The following is a 23,890-nucleotide window of genomic DNA, read 5'->3' on the forward strand; positions in this document are numbered from 1 at the left end:
TCTACCCCTTGTAAGTTGGCATCAGATGACTGGAAAGATGAAAGAGTTGGGCTTGAAAACCTCCTATCAGACTGAGGATCCTGAGTAGGTGATACCACAGCTACTGGTGTGGGACTTGCAGACTTTGGCACAAAGGAAAACAATTTTGATATACCAGAACTAACTGGAACTTTGCCTGGTGCCTCTGATTGTTCAGCAGACTTAGACCCCACTTGTTTTGAGCTTGACACAACTTTATCCGTTAAAGAGCTAAATAATGAGCTCATGGCATTCTTCATCCCTGCCACTCCATGGTCAGAAGCACCAATTGCATTTGGTTCTTTGGCATCTATAGGTTTTTCTTTTACTTCCTTAGAGGTGATCCCTTGCTCATCTCCAACAGATTCTGTTCTTGCACTACCCTGAGATGACAACCTTGATTTGTTAGACTTGGGTAAGGATCCATATTTACTAATCTCCTCTTCTTTTTCAGCTAGATATTCTGATACTGTTTCAACTAGGCACTGCAGCTCATCCATAGGATCAACATATTCATCACTAGGTTCCTCTACAGGAGACAGCATGACCTCTGGGGCCCATCCACCAATTTTACACTTTCCACTTTTCTTATCACGGTAACCTTGAAGCCTCTCAGTTTGGCTCCCATATGTTGAGAGATATCCATATTGGCTGTAATTCTTCTTTGCTTCAGTCCTGAGTGCCTTAGCTAAAGAGGACATTTCTTCCAACTCTTCCTCAGAGCCAATGGAATATTGTAGCTCATCTGAGCCCTCTGAATCAAAGCCTACATCTTCCCTTAGTCTAGCTGCTTCTTCCTCTTGATATGCAACATAATTCTCCAGTGTGTTTTCTAGCTTGTTTTTGGCCCACATTCTTGTTTTGTAGAGTAAGCCATTTTTGTATGGTTTCAGGCATGGCATCATGTTTTCATCAGCCTCTTCCATTTCTTTCACTTGACGTAACACAAGCTCGCTTCGTTTTTGACGGAGAAATGCAAGATCGGGAGGGAAATGCTCTGCTCCGACATGCTTCAGTCCTCCTGGGTCCCGGATTTTTTTCTTTCGCCTTCGGTCAATAGTGGCATAACCTTCTGGATAAGCAGGATTTAAAGAAGCAGTTTTATTTTTTATTGGAGACAACTGGTTGACTATGGTGTCACAGTAAGCCTTTTCAATATGAACAAGATCATCTTGTCTGTCATGCTCCTCAATCCATGCCTGTTTCTCTCTATCAAGGATCTCACCCAGGGTACTTTTACCCTGAGGTTTATATTTGACTTCCCAATCCTCCACACCCATGCCTGAATCTACTGGGACAATCCTAACTCTACCCCTCTGATTAGGAACTCTAGCGAAGATTAAAAAGGATGGAAGGGGTAAAAAAGGAGGGGGAAAGAAAGAGAAAAATATATTTCATCATAAGAGATAAAAGCTGCTGACAGCAAAAACATGATAACAGTGATGCACTAAAGCACGAAAATTCAAGAATGTACATTCCTAAGATTTTTAATTCCCCCTTTCCCAACTGTAACTTAATGATCACATAAATACAATCTCTTGTCTGTATTTTTGAAAGGGATCTGATGCATTAGAATTATCCGGATTAGCTCTGTGCTGGGCCACACAAGAGACTCTGATTAACCACAATCTCAGAATACCACATTTCAGTCATTTCTCTCACGCAAGTCTAAAAGACAAGGAATCCACTCTCAGATTGCAAGAGGAAAACAAACAGTCACTCAAGTTTCCGCTTTAATATTTATTTTTTATTTTTTATAAAAATACTATTAATGTAACAATAAAAAGAAGGATGTTTTGTTATAGCTTTTAGAGCAAGGGTGCCGCCATCTTGCAATACCATAGTGTGTGGCGTCACAGAGTTGGTTTGCATTATTGGCCAGTAAAATAATATTTCTTTACTTTTTTAAAATTTAAAATGTTTAAAGTAGTCATAAAATGTTTTTTGACATTTTTTGGTCACAAAAAAATATATTAAAGTGGAAACCAGTTTACTAAATAATGAAAACATAACTGATTGCTTCATTTTTACTTTAAAGTTTGACATAAACAAGAATGATCTGCAACCAGCAGAATATTTGGAAGAACACAAAAATGAATCTAAAATAAACATGAAACAAGGGAAAAAAGCTCATAAAAAGATGTTAGATGTTCATATTCCTTAATATGATTTACATATTTTATTTCAAATTGTTATTTCAGAGCTGGTTCATGTACATATTTGTACCAACAAATTACGTTCAGTGCTAAAAATGTAAACGGGTTCAGTTGTACAAAAATAAACAAGACGTATAGTAAGTATGCATATAGTACTTATAGTAACTGAATGTACCTGCTTGCATGGTGCTCCCTATAGTCAATTTCAAAGCTGTGCAAGGAGTCAGCACAGGAGTCCATGTGCTGCTGAAAATGTGGCCCCATGGGATACTGATGAAGTGAAGAGTTGGGCTGGGCTGTGGTGTGGTAGCGGGGAGGCAAACTACTGCTAGTCTCACTCCTGTAATCACTGTCTCTATCCTCCACCGCACTGTCCAGGTCATCCAACGCTAGACAGGGTCAAGCAGAAAGGTCAGGATGGAAATATTGCAGATGAGAAATACAATACATGTCAAACTATCTTGGATTTCTTATATATATATTTTGATGTAAATAAAAGATTTCTTGAAAAATGTAAAACTAAATCAAGAAAATGTAATGCGTCTCTATGAAACGAAGTATACACACAATATAATCGAGTGGAAGGAAATAAATGCAGGACAACTGAAACAAGGAGCACACAATGCACACAAAGAACAAATCATTATCTCAGTGTAAAAACTCAAGGAAATTTGGAGGGGGGAAATTCATGCATCGATCAGGAAGCAAATCTATGCTGTGATCAAATAAAATTCTAGAAATAGAATAAGATGTGCAAACAGGAGGAGTTTGCCTAAATTTGAAAATGGCATTGACAGAGCATGTAAAAACTTCTAAAACCTATATTATGCCTCATTTACTTGGAAGATGCTTTTCATAAAGGATTACCCAGTAAAATTCAGTAAGCCTAAATTTGAGCATTATAAATAAACTAATCAGGTTAGTCATCAGATATTTTCAGCTATTTTTTACACCTTATTTCAACACAATTTTAGCATTAAAGAGCTTGTGATTCTAAACCTAGCTCCCGATATTTACATTTGCCTTAGCAAATATATATGTGTGTGTGTGTGTGTGTGTGTGTGTGTGTGTGTGTGTGTGTGTGTGTGTGTGTGTGTGTGTGTGTTACAATACAACACAAATGTGTATGAAAAGCTCACACTTAGGGCTCATGTTAAAGCACAGAAGTGTTTTTAAGGGTCCAGGGAGGTTAGGGAATAATCTAGAGTAAAGGGTTACTATATAAAATTACATACTCTGACTGTCGGCCCATCCAAAATAGTTGCCTGGTGAGGTTAAAAATCAAGAGTGAGAGAAGACGTCCAAAATAATATACAAATACTGACATTTTAGTTCTAATGTCAATTTTCTTCAGTTTGAAACAAATATGACATGCTTTGGCAAACATATGTGAACAGACACGCTGTGAACAGATTGCATGTTAACATATACAATACACAACTCGAAGATGACAAGAAGTGGCATGTGAAGATAAAGAAATGGAGAGTGCACTGAAGCATTTGTATGATGCCATGTCTCCATCTAGTGTGAGATGTTGTCACTCACAGCATTGAGAGGCAGCACAGGGCAGAGGGCGTCCCGCTACTTCATCCTGTAAGGGAAACTAACATAAGGAGAGAAAAGGAAGAGGATAAAATTAAACATGAAAAAAAGTATAACATTTGGTTAAGATCTAATTACTGCTAACAACCTCAGATACTGAACATGCAGATTCCAATAAATAACCATTCAATTGCATGCACATCTACTGCAAAACTCACATCAAACAGTATAGATCCAGTACAGATATATTTATTTGTGAGACTTGTTAACTTAAGGACTACTTTTATTATGATTTTGAAAAAGATGCAATTACTGGAAATTGATACGTGATTGCACTGATAAATCTGCTATGAAATAATAATAATATTTATTTCCCTAGCACCTTTCCAAAAACCAAGGTCAATTTACAGAACAAGAAAAAAACAAATACATGAAATATTTAGAGTATAACATATCACACCACAAGACGTATACCTTTCAATCTACAAAGATTTGAATAGCATGCTGCTAATTGTTTTAAAATAAATCAAGCATGCAGTTATGACAACCTTATATGTATTAGAGGGACTACATGGAATATTTGTACTTTTGTACTGTTAAAAATTGTCTCAACGTAGGGCCATTTAAAGTGAACTAGTCGAGGTCTAGACACATTTCTTAGACGCATATAAATATTTAGCAAAAATCTTGATGATGATGATTATAACACAAGGTCCTGGAAAATTACCCATATGTGTATTTTATCAATCTGTTCACATTAATGCACAGCAAAAATCACTGCTCAAAGCACACGTACATGCTGATCCCATACCAATGCTGTGATGCTAATCATTAGATAACCAAGAGGGAAACAGAGGAGAAAAAAACATAAAAATATATATATACACACAATGTCTAATTTCATAACTAGTGTTACAATTACCCACAATCTCACAGCTATGATCTTGAATATTTAGACAGAATATAAAATGTTCATCACAAAAGTAATTATTTCCCTCAAAATGAATCTAATCTCTTTAGTTATGCTCATATTACTCCACAGTAAAGTACATAACGTGAGCAATGCTAAATAAAGTAATAGTGATTTCTTGTAGACATTAAATGTAAATTACAAATGGCAACTGTAGTAAAACACAATGTCACTGCATTTATAAAACTGTCATGCCACATCGTCAGTCCCTTCTCATTAAATTACAGTCAGTGTGGACTGTTGTTTGCAAACTAAACCCCCATGTAGTGAAATATTGAAGTCATGCTGTTGTTTTCTTACCTCATCGTGAATGCCCATATTGATGCGTTCCAGTTTGCCGGTCCAGTATCGAGCCTCATCCTCTGGGATTTCTGTAAAAGAGGTATGAGTTGTGAGCATTGAAGTCGAAGACATAAAAGTTCATGCAAAGCATTTAAATGTGCCAAGACATTATGATTAAGTATTCAGCCCTTTTAAATGTATAATGAGCTACTTTTCCGAGGGACCTCAAAAATAGTCCACCAGTTAAAAAAACAGTACAGAACATGACACTTCACTTTAAAAGCAAGTACAGGGACAAAGGGATGTTATGCTGTTGGACAAAAGCTCGATTTGCTGCAATACATGGAGGAGCAGGACAAATCTGTAGCTTATTTCATACCAGCAATACCGGTTACTTTGCAAACAAACCATATTTATTACACCAAGACATGAATAAAAATCCAGTATGCATAGACATAGTTTGTGCAGCCATTCAACAGTCATACAGCTTAAATAAATAAAAAAATACATACAGAAATCTGTTTCTGTGATTGCGGTTTAATCAACAAATAAACATTTTTGCAAACCCGATCTTAGGCGCAATCATACTGTATGTAACTTGAAACTAGATTAAAATCTTAAAAGTCTAAATGACACCAGTCTTTCATGTTTTACAGTTATTGCTATCAGCACAAAAAAAAACAACAACAACATTTCCAAAGATTATTGGAGTGCATTTTACAAGAAAGTATCATTACACTTTAGTTTGGGGAACACATTCACTATATTAACTATGACTTTTGCCTCAAACCCCTAATTTACTGCTTATTAATTAGTTAGTTAGGTAGTTTAAGTTTAGATATTGTTACGTTTTAGAATTGGGTACACACACGCACAAAAAATGCCGGGTTGTTTAAACCCATGTTTGGTACAAATGTGGACAAAACCAACTGTTGGTTAAACATTTTTAATTAAATTTTTAAACCCAATGGTTGGGTTTGTCCATATTTGACCCAAACATAGGTTTAAATAACCCGGCATTATGTTAGAGTGGATGATTAAGGGATGCAAAATATGGTCATGCACAATAAGGCATTAATATGTCCTTTATAATTACTAATAAACAGCCAATATGCTAGTAATAAACATTTCACTCACTTTTCCCATCACATATTAGATCGGAAAGGCATTTATTTTTAATAAAGATGAAGAAAATGTTTGAAAAGTGAAAATAAAGTTTCTAACGTACGTTTAATAATAAAGTGTTTATCGGTTGGGGTAGGGGTAGGTGTAGGAAGGGCTTTACTGTCCCAATAAAGCGGCATCCATTTAATAATTTTAATAAATATAAATCATATACACTGTGTTATATCATACTGTTTAAATGTACAACAACTCTGAGGTGCAAATAGTATCTGCCACTATTTATAAGTATAACTAGTAGTAAAACTTGGCAAAACTGCTATTTTACATAGTGTAAATAGCATCTATTGATATGTAAACAGTGTAAATAGCATCAATCGCTAGCCTTTTTGCACAATAGCCACTGCCAGACTTTCAAAATTACTGTTAAAACATGCTGCTTTCTCCCAGAAATCTCAAGTTAATTTCAACCAAAAATTACAGTGAGAATAGTTTTAAAGTACATCCTTACAATTTTTTCCCCCAGTGTGATATATGTTTATTGATCAGTGACTACACTGTCTAAACAATCAGATCCAATTTCATTACAAAAGACAATGCGGACTGATTTGAAACTAATTGGAATTGGGTGCAACGTGAACAAAGCCTCAGATACTGTGTGCAGCGTCCTTTGAAGGCACATGGGATACTGAACACGAGGAGAGTAGCTTCAAAGTGCCTGGATAAAACAGTCAGGCTTATGAATGGGATCAATGGCAGGTAACCAGGCCAAATGCGGCACTTACGAAGGGTCGACCTTTCACATCCCAACAACCTGCACTGCCGCACACTTTATTTACAGCCCATAGCTCCACTCACAATGAAGAGACAGCTGGCAAAAATGTAAATATTTTTGTGAAGTCTTTCACAAATAGGAGCAAATCAAAGTGATAATTCAACCAGCAACTGAATAGCTCAAGCCTCCTTTTATCTCTCTGCTGCATGGATTCTCCGGAAATCGTGGCATTCAAGCCTAAACAGCTTTTTTATGTTGGTTTGTTTTTACTTTCTATCTTTTTTTCAAATGATAAGTTTTACAAACAATTATAAGTTACGCACTTTTTACCTTTATATCAGTGTATACTGGATAAAGCAGCTGTTTTGGAGATACAGTTTGATAACTGGTTTATTAGAAAGAAAGAAGCTGCCTGAAGGAGATTCACTCAACCCTGATGACATTCAACAAATCAATGAAAAGTAAAAGCACCAGAGAGGCAGACAGGATTGATCTTAAGCAGCAGCATTTCCGAACAACAGACCAGCAAGCTATTCTTAATGTGGAACGCAATGTCCACACTGCTCTTTTACATACAATGAAGTTGAGCATTTCTCATTTTTATGCACTGCGAAAGAAAGAAAAGTTTAGAAAGACATGAAAGTTAATATTATAACAATATAATTTTTTTCCGGTTTAACATTTTAAAATGTAATTTATTCCTGTGATATCAAAGCTGAATTTTCAGCAGTGTCCCATGATCATTCTATGCTGATACTGCTCGACAAACACTATCAATTTTGAAAACATTTGTGCTGCTTAATATTTTTGTACCGTGATACACTTGCACATAATTCTTTGATGAATAGAACGTTTAAAAGAACAGCATTTATTTAAAAAAGAGAACTTTTGTAACATTATGAATGTCTTTACTGTCACTTTTGACCAACTTAATGCTGAAAAAAGTGTTAATTTCTTTTTCTTTTTTTATCTTACTGTCCCCTAACTTTTGAATGGTTGTATAAATGGTGACAAATGGACCCTTTTCAAAAACTGATGTTGTGTTTCCACAGTTATCAACATCACAAATCTAGTCATACTTTAGATTAGGGTCTAATTTGCACTATTAGCTATGACTTTTGCCTCAAACTCCTAATTACTGCTTATGAATAGAAAGTAAGGTAGTAGTTAAGTTTAGTTAGTTTAGTAAGTAAATACAGAAAACATCCTGCTGGAAGCTAGATATTCTACTTTATACATTTTTAAATATGGACATTTTTCTTACACAAATCCATCAATTCGCTTCAGAAGGCATTCATTAATATGTGCTTTATAAGTAATAATAAACAGCTAATATCCTAGTAATATGCATGCTAATAATAAGCAACTAGTTAATAGTGAGAATTAGACCCTAAACTAAAGAGTTACTGAAAACATTATCGGAGTGTCTATTTAATGGCAAAAAGAAAACAAATTAAAGGATTAGTTTGCTTCAAAATGAACATTTCCTGATGATTTACTCACCACAATCTCATCCAAGATGTTCATGTCTTTCTTTCAAGAAATCAAGTTTTTTGAGGAAAACATACCAAGATTTTTCTCCACGTAATGGACTTCAGTGGCAACAAATGGGTTGGAAGTCCAAATCAATGCAGTTTCAAAGGACTTTAAAGGGCTTCAGAGGACTCTGCAAGATCCCAGCTAAGGAATAGGGTATTATCTAGCGAAACGATCAGTAATAATAATTTTTAAAAAAAAAAGAATTATATACTTTTTAACCTCAAACGCACGACTTCGTTGTTCTGCGTAAAGCATAACATAACGTATCACGTCAGATAGATCACGTTTATGACCTATGTGGAAGTACCGACCCAGTGTTAAAACTAACGTGCAAAGAGCCTTTACAAAAAAAGGTAAAACAATAACGTCTGTCAATATTAAAGTTGGAGGAGAACATAAGGACATTTTCGGCAACTTTTTTCCACCCAACCAAATTTTCCACCTACATCACGGACCTGACAAACATTATGTGTAGAAAAATTCTGGAATGTTTTCCTCAAAAAACGTAATTTCTTTCAACTGAAGAAAGAAAACATGAACATCTAATTTTCAGGAAATGTCCCTTTTTTAAGTGAACTAATCCTTTAATGCTGCTGCCGGAGTGTTTCTATTACAACGGCTGAAAGAGTGAAAAAAATGTTGACATCTTTGACAAATTTGTCATCTTTCTCTCTTTAGCCCAACTTCTTTTGCATGAACAGAGCAGACACAATTCCATAGGAGTCCAAATCAACAATCATAGAACCATAGTGGGAGCAATAAACTCTGAGCTAACTAACAAACTCCACAGCTTTAAAACAACGAACATTTGTAAGATTATGTTTTCAACTAAAGATATCAAGTGTCAAGACAGATTAGTTTGCAGATGGCACATCTTGACTCTCCCAAGACAGAAATGCAAAACAGACCTTATTCTTCTTAAAGACCTTTGTCTGACCTTGAACACCGGATTGAAAACCACAGAGACAAAAAAAACGGACTGTTTTTACATATAAAAGAAGTTTACCCAAATAAGATAACTACATCCACTTCTGAGAACCCCAGAAATGGAAAAATGGTTCATAAGATGCATTAAATAGCACATGATAAACTGTTTTTAATAATACAAATGAATTTTAAAGAGTGAATCTCACCAAAGGGCAGTTCAAAGCGAGTGTCCAGCAAGACTCGATGTGGCGTTGGGTTTTTAGTCCCATATATCTCATCTGCCTTCATCAGAACTTCCGAGTCCAGAAATATCCACTCACCAGGGCCCTCCTGCTCAGAGGAAAGGTTATTCATTACGTTAAACAGCATAAACATGCTTACAAAAGAGAGGATCTTTACACTGCAAAAAAAACATTTAAAAAATAAGTTACCTGGTTGCCTTAAAATGTTTAGTTCATTGAAATAAAAAATTTGAGTTAATACAATGAACATTTTTGAGAATCGACAACCTTTATTCAATTATTATTAAAAGATTCCTATAAGCATATTGGGTAATTGTGTGTGTTTTATTTGTGATGATGCAGTGAAACATGCCAAATTTTGCTATTTTCATGATTTATCACATTTTTTATGTGATTCAGATACAATAATATTTTGAGTTTCTATTTATCAAACCAATTTCCTTCATTGTATCAACTAAATTTTTTTTAATTTAAATGAGCTCAAAATTAAGGCAACCATGTTACTTACTTTTTTAAGTTAAACCAACATTTTTATTTTTTACAGTGTAGGACCACCTGAATTGATGAAGTTCACTGAAATTACAACTACAACATAAGAAATTTATTTTAGCATGGAATGATAAAAGATTTTCTGAGATGTGAAGGACTTCCTGACCTCCTCTGAATGGCAGACGCTTTTGAGAGGGATCCAGGCTGTTCCTAACATGGTGTCCCAGATGAGACCTTTGTTCCACACCTCTACGATGAGGCCCAGGTCCAGTCGGCTGATCTCACTGAAGGCCACAAACAGAACAGAGAGATGCATCAATAGTGCAATTGTTAGCAGTGTGTGTGTAACTGTTCACGTTTAACTTTTTAATTTTCAGTTGTAATATATTTTGAATGATGCCGAGTGATACTGTAACATTTTTTGCTAGTAGTTTTTTTAAGGAGCTTCTCTTTCCAGTTGTAAATTGAATAAAATGAATGCCTAAATGACCTCAAACATATGGGGTCAGTATGATTCTTTTAATTATTATTTTGTTTTAAAGGGATAGTTCACTTTAAAATGAAAATTTTGTCATCCTTTACTCACCCTCAAGTTGTTTCAAACTTGTATGAATTTCTTTCTTCAGCTGAACACAAGAGAAGATATTTTGAAGAATGTCAGTAACCAAACAGTTAACTGGAGCCATTGACTTCCATAGTAGGAAAAAAATACTATGGAAGTCAATGGCTCCAGTTAACTCCAGTAAACAGTCAGTTTGGTTACTGACATTCTTCAAAATATCTTCCCTTGTGTTCAGCTGAAGAAAGAAATTCATAAAAGTTTGAAACAACTTGAGGGTGAGTAAAGGATGACAAAATTTTCATTTTAAAGTAAACTATCTCTTTAAAGAAATTAATGTATTTATTTTACTATAATTACAAATGCATAAATGTAAATCAATGAAAGGTGATCGTAAAAACATTTATAATCTTACAAAAGATTTTTATTCCAAATGCTGTTTTGAACTTTCCATTCATCAGAGCCCTGGAAAAATATATCAATGTTTCCACAAAAACTATTTTCAACATGTTTCATGAGCATCAAATCAGCATATTAGAATGATTTCTGAAGTATCATATGACACTGAAGACTGGAGTGATACTGAAAATGCAGCTTGGCATCACAGGAAGAAAAAAACAACAACCTGGCAATATTATTTCACAGTATTTAATTTCTACTGTATTACATCAAATAAATGCAGGCTTGGATAAGAGTCTTCTTTCAAAAACATTACGACGTTTGAACAGTATAGTAGAAAATACTGTATGTGAAGACAAACGGAGCAATGTGTTATTTAATGACCTTTCATAAACTTGCACCACCACTCCAGTGTAGTGCCTGATATCCATATTTTTACAGTCTGTGGGGCACTTCACAACACCACCAAGTGGAAACGGACAAAAGCAGCCAAAGCAGCTCTAATAAATAAGCCTCATCTTCATCGTCTTTTATAAGATCCCAGGTGCCATGTAGGATTTTTCAGACAAAGATTAGGAGATGAATGCAGTGAAATATTAGCCTGACATGGTCATACTCAATTCTAGTCAGAATATGAGTCTGATACTGTTCCATTGGGCTGTGATTATGGGGTGTGTTTCAACCGAAACAGAAAAGACATCAATTGGATAGACCTACAACCAATCAGAGCAACGAAGCGACGCATTGTCAAATGTCAACAGAGCTCAACTGCACTGTGTTGCCAAGTCCACGTTTCTTTCCCTGCGGGTTGTTTTCTATGTCCGCGGGACGAAGCGACTATGTGATATATAGACCCTTGAGTGCGAATTTTAGCAGGCAACCTTGCCAAAATAACACACATTTTACCCCCCAAAGGCCATTTTTCCCCCGGAGAACCCCCCGAGAATCTATTGTTTAGGGCTAGCGGGTTTTGTTGTAAAAACTTGGCAACCCTGTCACGCGCGCTGGAATCAGGCTGGAATATGCAATCTTTGCCGGTGTTGTAAATTTTTTTAATAATTTAATGATACACAGAGTACTTACCCAACATGATCATCATTTCTGAGAGAAATTGTGAAGGTGAATGCATATACAAACAAGCTCTCCGTTTAGGATTCGAAAAAATATAATCCAAGCCCCTTTGATGACGTGCATGATTACGTTACTGTTGATCATCTGTCCGTCATCGTCTAAAGCCCGCCCTGATGATTTCATTGGTCCGAACAGTTTCTGTTCGGGGATAATTACTCCTCTATGGAGCGATGCCAGACCGAACTGCCCGACCTAAAAAAATTGTGGGCGGGGCTAAGTTTGGCTGGCATCCAGGCTGGTGAAATACCAAAAAACAAACAAAATCAAAGCATTTTTTTTCTACATACACTGCACGTTTTTCAGCTCGTTTTTCGGAAATTGCGTTTTCTGTGATTGTGGGTCCTAATCGGTGGTCCTATGTCATACAGCGAGAGGTTCAAAGACGGCCGTTGTCATGGTCTTGAGACTAAAGATAGCCTAAGACAATTTTCTGACAGTGTCAGAAATTCACCATGATCACCGCACAGTGTGTTTGCAGCTACGACCTACAGCTACTGACCAGCCAATAAAACTGTGACTAGAAATCAACACGACATGGCGCAAAAACTTAAACCTGCTTACCTCAAGCTCTTTTCTCTTCCTCTTTCCCCATGTCCTCTTTTTTTTCAACACACATAAAAACTACAACTGCCAAAGTGTGATTCATGATGGTCTTTATGTTTACCACTAGGGCATGCTGATGACGTTTTATTCTTCTATAGAAACTTAGCCTACGCTCAATAGGTGTCATCATCGTACAGTCTACATACATGTCGTACCTAAGTTTAATAGATCCATGTCTCACAGAGTGATGTGTAATGATCTTATAGGATTTCTAAAATCGTACCGTGTATCCCGGGCTTAATCCCTGCTACAGACTGCGATTTCGGCAATTCAGATCATTACAAATCACACTGTACGACATGGATCTAATAAACTTGGGTATAACATGTATGTAGACTGTGTGATGATGCCACCTATTGAATCATAGGCTACGACGCAAGTTAGTATAGAAGAATAAAACATCATCATCAGCATGCGCTAGTGTAATCATATAGAACAAGATGAATTGCATTACGGCAATGGAATGGTGAAGGCATGACATCACTTTGCAGGCCAAAACACAAGAAACAAGTTAGCATTTTAACACGTTTTCACCGTCACAAAGCCAGTGAATTTTGGTTAAATGGCTGAAATGAGGTCTGTGGTGAACACAGCTAAAAACACTTTCATGTTTTATTCTACGACATAAAATACATCAGTTGAAAAAGGCATTTGCTAACAAGTGGCAAAATGGGACTACAGAGGGTGTCTGGGACCTTATCTCTTTTCCTGCCAGTGTTTAAAAAAAAAGTTGCCAGCCACCGCCAGGGTTTTTGACAATATTCATAAAAATGTAATAGCCCATAGAATGTTTTGTTCAATGAATATGAGCATGCAGTATATCATACTAAAGAGTAAACCCTCTTCTTTTAAACAACAACAACAAAAACGTTTTATTTTAGCTTCATGCATTCCTTTTTTTATCAATACTTGAATATGGGTAAGTTTCCTTAATAAGAAACATTTTGAACAAAAATGCTGAGAAAAATCACGTTTTTGTAAAACACTGTGTCCAGATCAGATTCAGAGCGATGATCAAACACATCAGAGTCCATCAACATCCCTTGCACGGTCCTGTAGATTGCTCTGGGTGGACATTTCATTCTGTAACATTAGATAGTTTTGATTCATATGCTGTTAACTGACGATGATCATGTTATTTTACATATGCATATGATTACATGCGATTGCTTGTTTTACTGCGTCTTACTCATGTGTTTTGATCAGGAGATTTGGTACTCATTCAGAAGATGCGTAATAGCGCCCCCTAGCGTCTGACAGTAAAAACAGGGAAACCCGGAAAAATCAGTTTTTGGCCAGGAACCTTTCTCAATTCTGTGTTTGGCGGGGAAAGAGTTAACCCCTTAAATGTCACCCACCCCCTTTTTAGAATAGACATGAAAATGCACTATCCAAAATTAAATGGCTGTAATTCAAGAATGCATTGGAATATAAACCTGAGTTGTCTTGTTTTAAAGACAACACTGGGCAGATTATTGCTGAAATATATTCATTTTGTGAAAACAATTCAAAATTTGAAAGTATGAAAAATTTATGGAAGTTTAAATCAACTGTAAATGAAAAACATTTTTTATTTTATATCAATTATATATTTTACAAAAAAATACTATAAAATTACTATAAAATTAAAGCCAAATGTCTAACCAAGTTGTTTTCCAAATGAGATTTTATTTAGGCGCTGTACCAAAAATAGCCACCAGGTGCCATCCACATTCCATTCATTGTTTTTTTAGTGAATTTTCCTGTAAATTTCTATCCATCACTTGCATCACTTAAAGCAGCACTAGGTAACTTTTCAATCTTCATAATATATTTTTAAGACTCTTGTGATGATACATCGACTTACAAAAGGTTTAAATGACACGCCTGCCAAAGCTTGATCTTGGGTCTGTATCGTTTTTAATCGTACTTTTAAATTTCTAGTTTCGGGTAGTAACCCGAGAACAAAAAGAACTACAAAATTCGACTGCTTTACGGCATATACGTCACTTCCACCAACACCCACACTTCCTTAAATTCGGACGTGCGAGCCCAACTTTGTTCGTCGGATAATATAGTCATGTCCGAAGCAGCACAGACACATAAGAAAGAAAAGGTTTTGTTGGAGGAAAGCAATAAGAGGAAACGAAAAAGTGATGGGATTAAAGGCAGGACGAGGATCAACACTGGACCAGCGTTTGCTCGTTGGCGTGAGCTGAAGGAGGCGTGCCCGACCGATGCTGTCCTGCTTGTTACGGTGAGCTACCACTCAAACATTGAACTGAAGTATCATATAGATTCTGTAAAACGGTAACCAATAGACTACTATAATGACGCTGGCTTGTAAACGTGAGCATCGCGATTATTTGGCGTTTGAAGAAAAAAAAACCCATGAAATTATATTCATATGACATGCTGAAACATATGCCACTGACTGTAACTGGGATGAAGACATTTCACACGCGCCGCCAGAAGAACACCTGCATGTGAACTCCTCCTGTAGTGTTCAGGGTAAGTTAACTGTTAGTGCTGCACCGACCCGCGGGGACGCTTTAATGAAGTTATTTGGCCCGCACCGCACCACTGTATATATTTTTACAACCCGCCCCACACCCGCGACCATTAAATAGACATACGGGGTCCGCAGGTTATGAGACGACCCACGCATCACTAGTTCAGGGCTATCAGGGTTGTCAAGTCAACAAATGCATGCGCAATGTCATCCCCAGTTGTAGGAGGACAGAGCTTACGACAGTAGTTGAGGACATTATTTTTTCCCAACTGTAGGGGGACCCCGAGAGCAAAAGTTGCCAAGTGCTGCTTTAACAGTCGTCAAATATGAAACCTTGAGACCTTGAGACCTAGGAGACCTTTCCGACAAATGTTTTGTCAAGATTAGAAAAGATTTTGATTATAAAGTAGTTAAAATAAATGTTGTAATATGAAACATGACACCGTCCACTAGGGGAGGAGCCTGCTAGAAGAAATTTGAGTACCATTTCCATGGTAACACAACGTCCGATTTCAAAACGGTTTTCACAGGATGAATTTTCAGTTCGTAAGCTTTCGAATGATACCCAATTCATGATGATTACTAAAATATAGGAAACGGAAAAAAAGCCATAAAAAAAAAAAAAAAAAAAAAAAAAAATAAAAAAAAAGAGCGCCAAGCATCCCACCTGTGGGACAGTGACAGTTAAACAGCATCACGCCGAAACAGGTAAACTGTCCGGCAAAAGTCCGCTTTTACAGCCTCATTATACTCAGAATTATGCTCTTATAAACTAGTCTAACTCAAACCTTCTGGGAATTTTTTTTTTGATAAAAACTAAAAGACTAGTCAGAAGCTTTGCGGTGACGTCGTTTAAATTGTGGGAACATGGTGTAGTTCGTCTATAGCCTACCTTTAGCTTTTTACTTCTGTCAGCTGCATTTCAGCTTCAAAATTCATAAAAGTTGTGTTCATCTGGCCGCAATTATCTTGATGGACAAAACATGCAAGTATCCTGTTTGTTGATCGCAAAGCTTGTTTTTTTGCGACAATTCAAAGGCCTATGGAAAAATCCTATTGGGGTTTTGTTGAGGGAACCAGTGTGATGCTAACTGACGGTTGTCCTACAAACAAAGTGACGTCATACCTGCACCAATCTATTGTGGTTTTTATAACTAAAAAAAGGAGGAGAAATCGAAAGAGGAGAATGTTGACACGCCATTGCTAGGAAAAAGAGAAAAATTGGGATGCCAACTTTGCAAGTGTAGTTTGAGGTAAGTAAGTTTTAGCGCCATGATCAATACGCGGTTTCAAGTTGCATTTTTATTAGCTAGTCCGTAGATGTTGGACGTAGCAACAGCATACACACTGAGGGAATCAGGCTAAATTTCACACACTGTCAGAAAATGATTACAGGCTATCTTTGGTCGCAACACCGGCACAACGGCCTTCTTTGAACCTCTCTTACTGTTTGATGCAGGACCACCATTTAGGAGCTACAACAACAAAAATCTGCAAAATTGGTTATCTTTCATCTGGGTCAGCCCAAAAACATATGATGTGTGTACAGAGTGCAAGTGGTCCTTGTGACTTCAATGGGGATTTCAATATGGGTTTTAAATGTAAGAAATATGCCTTTTTCCATACCCATTTTACTTGAAAAATGCAGTGTGCAGTGTGTTTGTGAAGCTTTCAGAGATACTGCAAGTATTTAAAATTCAGTCATATTAATTGATATGTAATGCATATTTTATGCATCAGCTGTGCGTTTTTTGCACAGGGCTAATGAATTTGTTCAAGTCTGATCTTCATAAATCACACACTGTGTAAAAATTTGAATATTTAAATTAATTTTTTTAATTAAATACCAAAATTAAATGTTTGCATTGGTAAAATCCCGCTCCAATAACAGCGGCATCACACCATCTGCCAACAGGATGCAAGGCTTTCTACCACTGAATGAAACAAACATGGCTTTTATCTGCCGCTCTACTTGTTATAAATAGAGAAGACTGAAGCACACATGCGTGTGGTAACTAAAGAGGAGCATTTGGAAATCCATTCATTATTCATTTAGGCTTTCAATTGTCTCCAAAGTGTGGTGAGGACGAGATGGCTCTAGACCCCCAGAGAGCACCTTGTTTGCTTATCTGCAATTTCTCTTTTTTTTGTTGCACTTGTTAATTTTCCAGAACAGGCCAAGCAAGGTTGGGCTAAGTAATTACTAATTGATAGGTTGCTATAGAGACAGATAGAGCTTCCTGACGCCACATACAGTACGCACGCTAAAAATGCAGTCCAGGAAAGACGTCACGTCTAAAACTCACCTGCAGGGTCGTACGGAGGTTCAGACAGAACAGCTGAACTCATGAAACGTCTGAATGATAGAATAAATTTGCCCTTTGATTAAACAAACAAATGATGCGCAATATAAACAGCAGTAATCTCATCGGTGATGCGGTTATATTATCACAATTATTTAAGCTAGTCAAACAGGATCAAAGTGAGCAAACAGAAAAAAGTGTGCAGGTTTCTTAAGCTTAAAGGTGTCATGAACTGGCTTTTTTATAAAAATGTATACTGTTGTCTGAGGTCAACTAATGACGTTTGTGTGGTTTTTACATTCAAAAACACCATAACTAATAAGTAATAGGCTATTTTCTACACTGGTTTTGAGGCTCTCTCCAAAACGCTGGGTTTTGATGGCCATGCAGCACTGGAGACTTGGAAGTAAACGGCCACGGCTAGGATTGGATAAGATTTACATATTTAATTAAGATCCCTAGTCAGTTCACATGACGGAGGGGAGTCAGGGTGAAGCAGCAATCAGAATTATTATCTCGTTCAAAGAGCTCGTAAACATCTTTATCAAACAAATACAATGTTTTATTTCTTATCTACCCGCGATTGATTGGACTATTATTTTTATATTACACATAGCACGCACGATCGGACGATATAAGCACGAACCACACACGCGCGCTCACATGCCGCCCTTCAGATATTGCTCAGCTAGGAGATATTTAAGGCAACACTACTACAAGACAATGTTTAACTAATCTTGAATTAATGTGCACTCAAATACTTTGAAACTCTAATATGCTTATTTGATGTAGGAGTTTAATTTTTGTAACATCCTTCATGTGCATTAAGGAAATGAACGATACAGATCCAATGGCTTGTTGAGGAAAAGTTTGTGCTATAAAGTGATAAGACAAATTTCAGCCGGTAGATAAGCCCAAAAAAAGCCTCAAAAGGCACAGTATGTAAGTTTGGCTGGTCACTTTTTCAGAACAATAACAAAATAGCTTGATGAATGAATGTGGAATCATGGGAGCATTTAAATATTATATTACAGAGGCTAAAAAAATTCATCTTCCTTTGTTTTCAGTTAGTATTCTAACACCTTAACCTACTGGCTTAGCATAGTGCTAACTTAAGAAAATGCTTGTTTAGATAGCACAAGTCATCAAGACAAGTTATTTTACATGCATCAGTGGAAGATGATAGCCTGGATGCCAGCCGAACTCAGCCCCGCCCACAACATTTTTAGGTCGGGCAGTTCGGTCTGGCATCGCTCCATAGAGGAGTAATTATCCCCGAACAGAAACTGTTCGGACCAATGAAATCATCAGGGCGGGCTTTAGACGATGACGGACAGATGATAAACAGTGACTTAATCATGCACGTCATCAAAGGGGCTTGGAATACATTTTTTTTAATCCTAAACAGAGAGCTTGTTTGTATCTGCATTCACCTTCACAATTTCTCTCAGAAATGATGATTATGTTGGGCAAGTACTCTTTGTATCATTAAATTATTTTATTTTTTTACAACACCGGCAAAGATTGCATATTCCAGCCTGATTCCAGCGCACATTTTTACAACAAAACCCTCCAACTACTAGCCCTAAACAATAGCTTCTCGGGGGGTTCTCCGGGGGGAAAATGGGGTTTGGGGGATATAATGTGTTATTTTGGCAAGGTTGCCTGCTAAAATTCGCACTCATGGGTCTATATATCACATAATAGTCCCGCGGACATAGAAAACAACCCGCGGGGAAAAAACGCAGACTTGGCAACACAGTGCAGTTAACCTATGTTGACATTTGACAACGCGTCGCTTCGTTGCTCTGATTGGTTGTAGGTCTATCCAATTGATGTCTTTCCTGGTTCGGTTGAAACATGCCCCATAATCACAGCCCAATGGAGCAGTATCAGACTCATATTCTGACTACAATTGAGTATGACCACGTCAGGCTAGGAAGATGATATTTAGGACAAAGAATCAAAATGCATCAATTCATTCATAAAACACTCACTGTTCAGACAAATCAAAGAGGAAATACATTTACTGTTACAAAGGGTTTCAAATAAATGCTGTTCTTTTAAAATTTCAATTCATCAAAAAAATCCTGAAAAGAAATCAACAAAAAGATTAAACAGCATTAAATGTTTTTTGATCATCAGATCAGCATGTCATCGAAAAGATTAATTTAAAATATAAAACAAAAGTAGTTATTTTAAATAGCAATGATATATACTACTGTTTTACTGTATTTCTGATAAAATATGCAGCCTTAGTGAAAATAAGAGATTTTTTTCAAACTTTTGAATGGTAGTGTTTGATGCATAAATAATAGTATTGCTTTGAGATGGATTGTTTGTGATGCACTGATTAAATGATAAATGACTTTCTCAGTAACACATTAAAAATGCAATCAGGCAATAATGTAGCACATAATTTAAAATCAGTAATCAATACATAATCAGCCTCTATTCATCATCCATCGGCCTGTGTGGGTCCCAGAGGATTCAAACTTTATTTGATTAACCTGGATGCTGCTTTTAAACACTCCTCTGAGAACAAAGACAAACAAAGCTTGGCTAGATTTAAGGGAAGGGCTCTGTTCAATTACCAGGACATCTGGCTTTCCGAAATTCCATTAGGACAAGAAAGCATAAAGTTATCAATGGGGACGAGAGTACATTATTGACCCTGTGGACAAGCCGATTGCATAAATGAATTAGGCACGGGACGAAATTGCTCCACAGGTTATAAGGCACATTTTCAGTATTTAATTCACTATGATGTGAAATGGCAACATATTTCAGAACTGCCTTTATTATGTGCTATAGAACCATTAACTAGGTGGACTAAAGAATTCATTAATGTTGGGAACTTTCCATTCTATTACTAGATGATATGAAGCTTTTCTTGTAGTTTCACAAGCTTGACAATGAAATCACAATTTTCCCCAAGCAAAAATCCCTTTTAAATTTTCAAAATTTCCATGGAGAAACTGATTTGACAAAAAATAGCAAATGCTTCAGTAGAAACTTAAATCAGTGTGGTTTCTTCCTAATTATTTAAAAAAGATGTTTAATTGACAAATTCCTGGTGAATAACATTCAGACAAGCAAAACAGACCACTCAAAGAAGTACCTGTTACCAACTACATAAAAAAACACATTCTCTGTCACTTATGTGTATATCGGAATATAATATATTATATATGTTAATAATAACTTGCTTATCAATGTCTTAATGGACCTTGCTTTGTGCACTGGTGCAGTTATGTTGGAACAAGAAGGGGCCATCCCTAGACTGGGTAAACCCAGCCTGATCTGCCGGTGATTTGATTTCCCCCGGCAACTCAGTCTGGAAAGAGGTACATTCATTTCTACTGCTTCTATTACACTTTTGTGGGAACCAATCACAGACTGGCTTATCCACCTGGCACGCTATCAGGGGTTTTAACACAATGACAGAAAGAGAAGCGATGAGTCATTGTCCATTGATCATGCCTCTTGTGGTCTGATTGGTTGAAGGACAATCCAATTGTGTACAGAGTTATTTGAACAATGCCAGTTGGTCCCACCTCTTGTGCAGTAGAAAATACAGACTCCTCAGAACAATGTTCAATTTTAAATTGAGCTTGGTCTGGTGAGAGCCAAACAAGACCATCCAAAATTTGGAGCATGAAATTGTCCAAAATGTCTTGGTATGCTGAAGCATTAAGAGTTCCTTTCATTGGAAGGGGCCAAGCCAAACCCCTGAAAAACAACCCCACACCATAATCCCTCATCCATCAAATTCTGCACAATGCAGTCAGGCAAGTACTGTTCTCCTGGCAACTGCCAAAACCTAGACTCATCCATTGGACTGCCAGACAGAGAAGCGCAATTCTTTACTCCAGAAAAGCCTTTTTTTTGCTAGTTTCCGCCCGACGCAGTTATCATTTTCACGTCCAGCACAGGGATGGAAATTAACTTTTTTGTCCACCGGCCACTGTGGCTGGTGGATTTCAAAATCTACCAGCCACTCAACGTTTTTACCAGCCACTTTCTTGTTTATAACCGACAATGTGTAACTGCACGTGAAAATTAATACTACAAGCTCTACAATACTTAAGCAGTTTATTTAATCTCAAATCTCAATGAAATACTGACATTTTTTCACTCTTATACACACACAAACCATGAACTGATATACATTTCATTAAATGAGTAGGGCTCTATGTTCTCTCTTTTTTCTTTTTTCTTTACCTGGATGTGGCATTTGGATGATTCTTTTATGGCTTCCAGTTTTAGGTTTTTAGTACCAACAATGAAACTACTAGTTTTGGCATCTTCTGAAGCATGTTGACGACATACCGAGCAGAACATTGTCAGTAGGGATGCATCGAAATAAAAATTATTGGCTGAAACCGAAGCACTAAAAGAAATTATGCCAATTGTCCATTGCATTTATGGCTAATGCTATGACTGAGTAACTTTACTAAAAATCAAGGCATTGCAATTACATAAATTAATATTAAAGTTTCAAATAATAAATCAATTACAAATTATGCAAATATTTATTTAGCACATTGCAACATCAAACAGTATAAAATAAAATTCAAACTAAAATGTTTAACTTGATCTCACTCATGTGTACATTAAATAATAATGTACAGGTCTACTAGCCTACAGAAATGTAATAAAGTAATCAAATGTAAAATAACTGCATATTTAACTGTTTAAATGAAAGATTATTCCTTATTAAACTTACAAAAGCTATTCAATCAAGAGCAGTGAGTGATATCCTTATCGTTTGTTTGACATTAAACAGAGCAGTAAAGGCTACTGCCCCTTTAAGACCTAATAGAGGGATATGCGTCATCTTTCTGTATAAAGTCCTCTTAAGGCATATTCAGACTATGTCTGCTAGAATTCTCATCAAGATGAACATGTTGGCATACTTTTTGTGTGAGTTTGTCCGTTTAAGCACAAGACTTGAAAGAGAACTCAATATTTGCACGCTGTGAGATGGGTGCGCGCTTCCGGATGACAGTGACGGATCTTCTCTCAGCGCGCGCAAGTTATTATTCGCGTCTTCTGGCACTACATCCGGGTAATGACGGCGAAAACGACTGGTCATATTCGGACATACATAGTGCGGCCGCACTCGCATGCATTGAACACAGTTTATAAAGAGGGGAAACGGTATGCTATTTTTATTTACCCGCCACGGTGGCCGGTAGGTGAAGCGAGTTTACCCGCCACAACGCAAAATCACCCGCATTTGGCTGGTGGCGGGTGCTAATTTCCATCCCTGGTCCAGCACCATGTTGTTTAAATAGCAAATGTACTCACACCCATCTGATCTAAAAAACGAGGTGTGTTCAAGCACACTTGGCCTTGCTATTTTGAGTCGACTGAAAACAACTGCGCCAATAAAAACCTTGTCTAAAGTCAATATTGCAGTATTTTTTGTGTTTTACTTGAACACATTAGTAATATGCGACTATAGGAGGGTGCATAAAGCACACACACTCTGTTTATTACACACACAGGGATGTGCAGCAGCACACAAACGTTTTTAAAGGGGTGGTTCTGTATTTTTTTTCTAGGGTTGGCTGTGTTTATGGAGTGCAGTATTACGTGTCTTTATACTTCTTCTTTTTTAAAACACTGTATTTTTAAAATATTTCATTTACCTTTATTCCACACCGCTGTCTACACTGTCCTTTGAATGGCTCGTTTGCTTCCTGCTTCTATGAAGCCCTTCCCCCCGAAAAACGCGATGGTCTTAGATTGACTAGATAGCCAAATGTAGTTTCATGTATTTTTATTGGCTGAAGTGCCAAGCACAGGTTGTCCAGAAACACCACACCCCTAACCATTATGGGCAGAAGTCACATCAGTGGTGACTTGCAAGAATTTATGATGTCACCAATCCAGGAAGAAGCTTGTTGTAGTCCAAACTGGCCATTTTTGTAGGCAATAAACTGCCATAACTTTAAAAGACAATATCTCTCCATATTTATTAAATCCAATCCACTTTTATTTATAAAGCACCTAAAAAACAACACTGTTGACCAAAGTGCTGAACACAATTCACAAAGCATGATCAAAACATCAAATAGCAATAAAACAAATACAACAATAACACAAAGTCAACCCTCAAACTGGTCAAAAAGCCAAAGAAAGTATGCATTAAACTTTCAATTCTGTAACTTTACAGATACTATTTATGCTCAAGCAGCAACATTACACACTAACTAAAGTTAAAAAAAAAAAAACGCATGCAACCATCCCTTTAAATATTAAAAATAAAAGGATTCCTCTTTGAAGCGTTCAGTCTTTTCACTCGCTAATTCCCCTATGGCTAAATGCTCCCTA

The 23,890-nt window shown here is 36.8% G+C and overlaps 1 protein-coding gene across 1 annotated transcript in view; it reads right to left on the minus strand.

The window, feature by feature from the left end:
* Positions 1–23,890, minus strand: part of LOC137062129 (protein unc-13 homolog B-like) — a 63,712-nt gene that overhangs the window by 9,685 nt on the left and 30,137 nt on the right. The window contains exons 4-8 of the mRNA XM_067432946.1: positions 10,229–10,346; positions 9,538–9,661; positions 4,987–5,057; positions 3,720–3,777; positions 2,350–2,563 (exon numbers count right to left, since the gene is read on the minus strand). Coding sequence (XP_067289047.1) covers positions 2,350–2,563; positions 3,720–3,777; positions 4,987–5,057; positions 9,538–9,661; positions 10,229–10,346 — 585 coding nt within the window. The remainder of the gene's footprint in view (positions 1–2,349; positions 2,564–3,719; positions 3,778–4,986; positions 5,058–9,537; positions 9,662–10,228; positions 10,347–23,890) is intronic.

This window comes from Pseudorasbora parva, chromosome 23 (genome assembly GCF_024679245.1).
Source record: "Pseudorasbora parva isolate DD20220531a chromosome 23, ASM2467924v1, whole genome shotgun sequence".
NCBI classification, from domain to species: domain Eukaryota; kingdom Metazoa; phylum Chordata; class Actinopteri; order Cypriniformes; family Gobionidae; genus Pseudorasbora; species Pseudorasbora parva.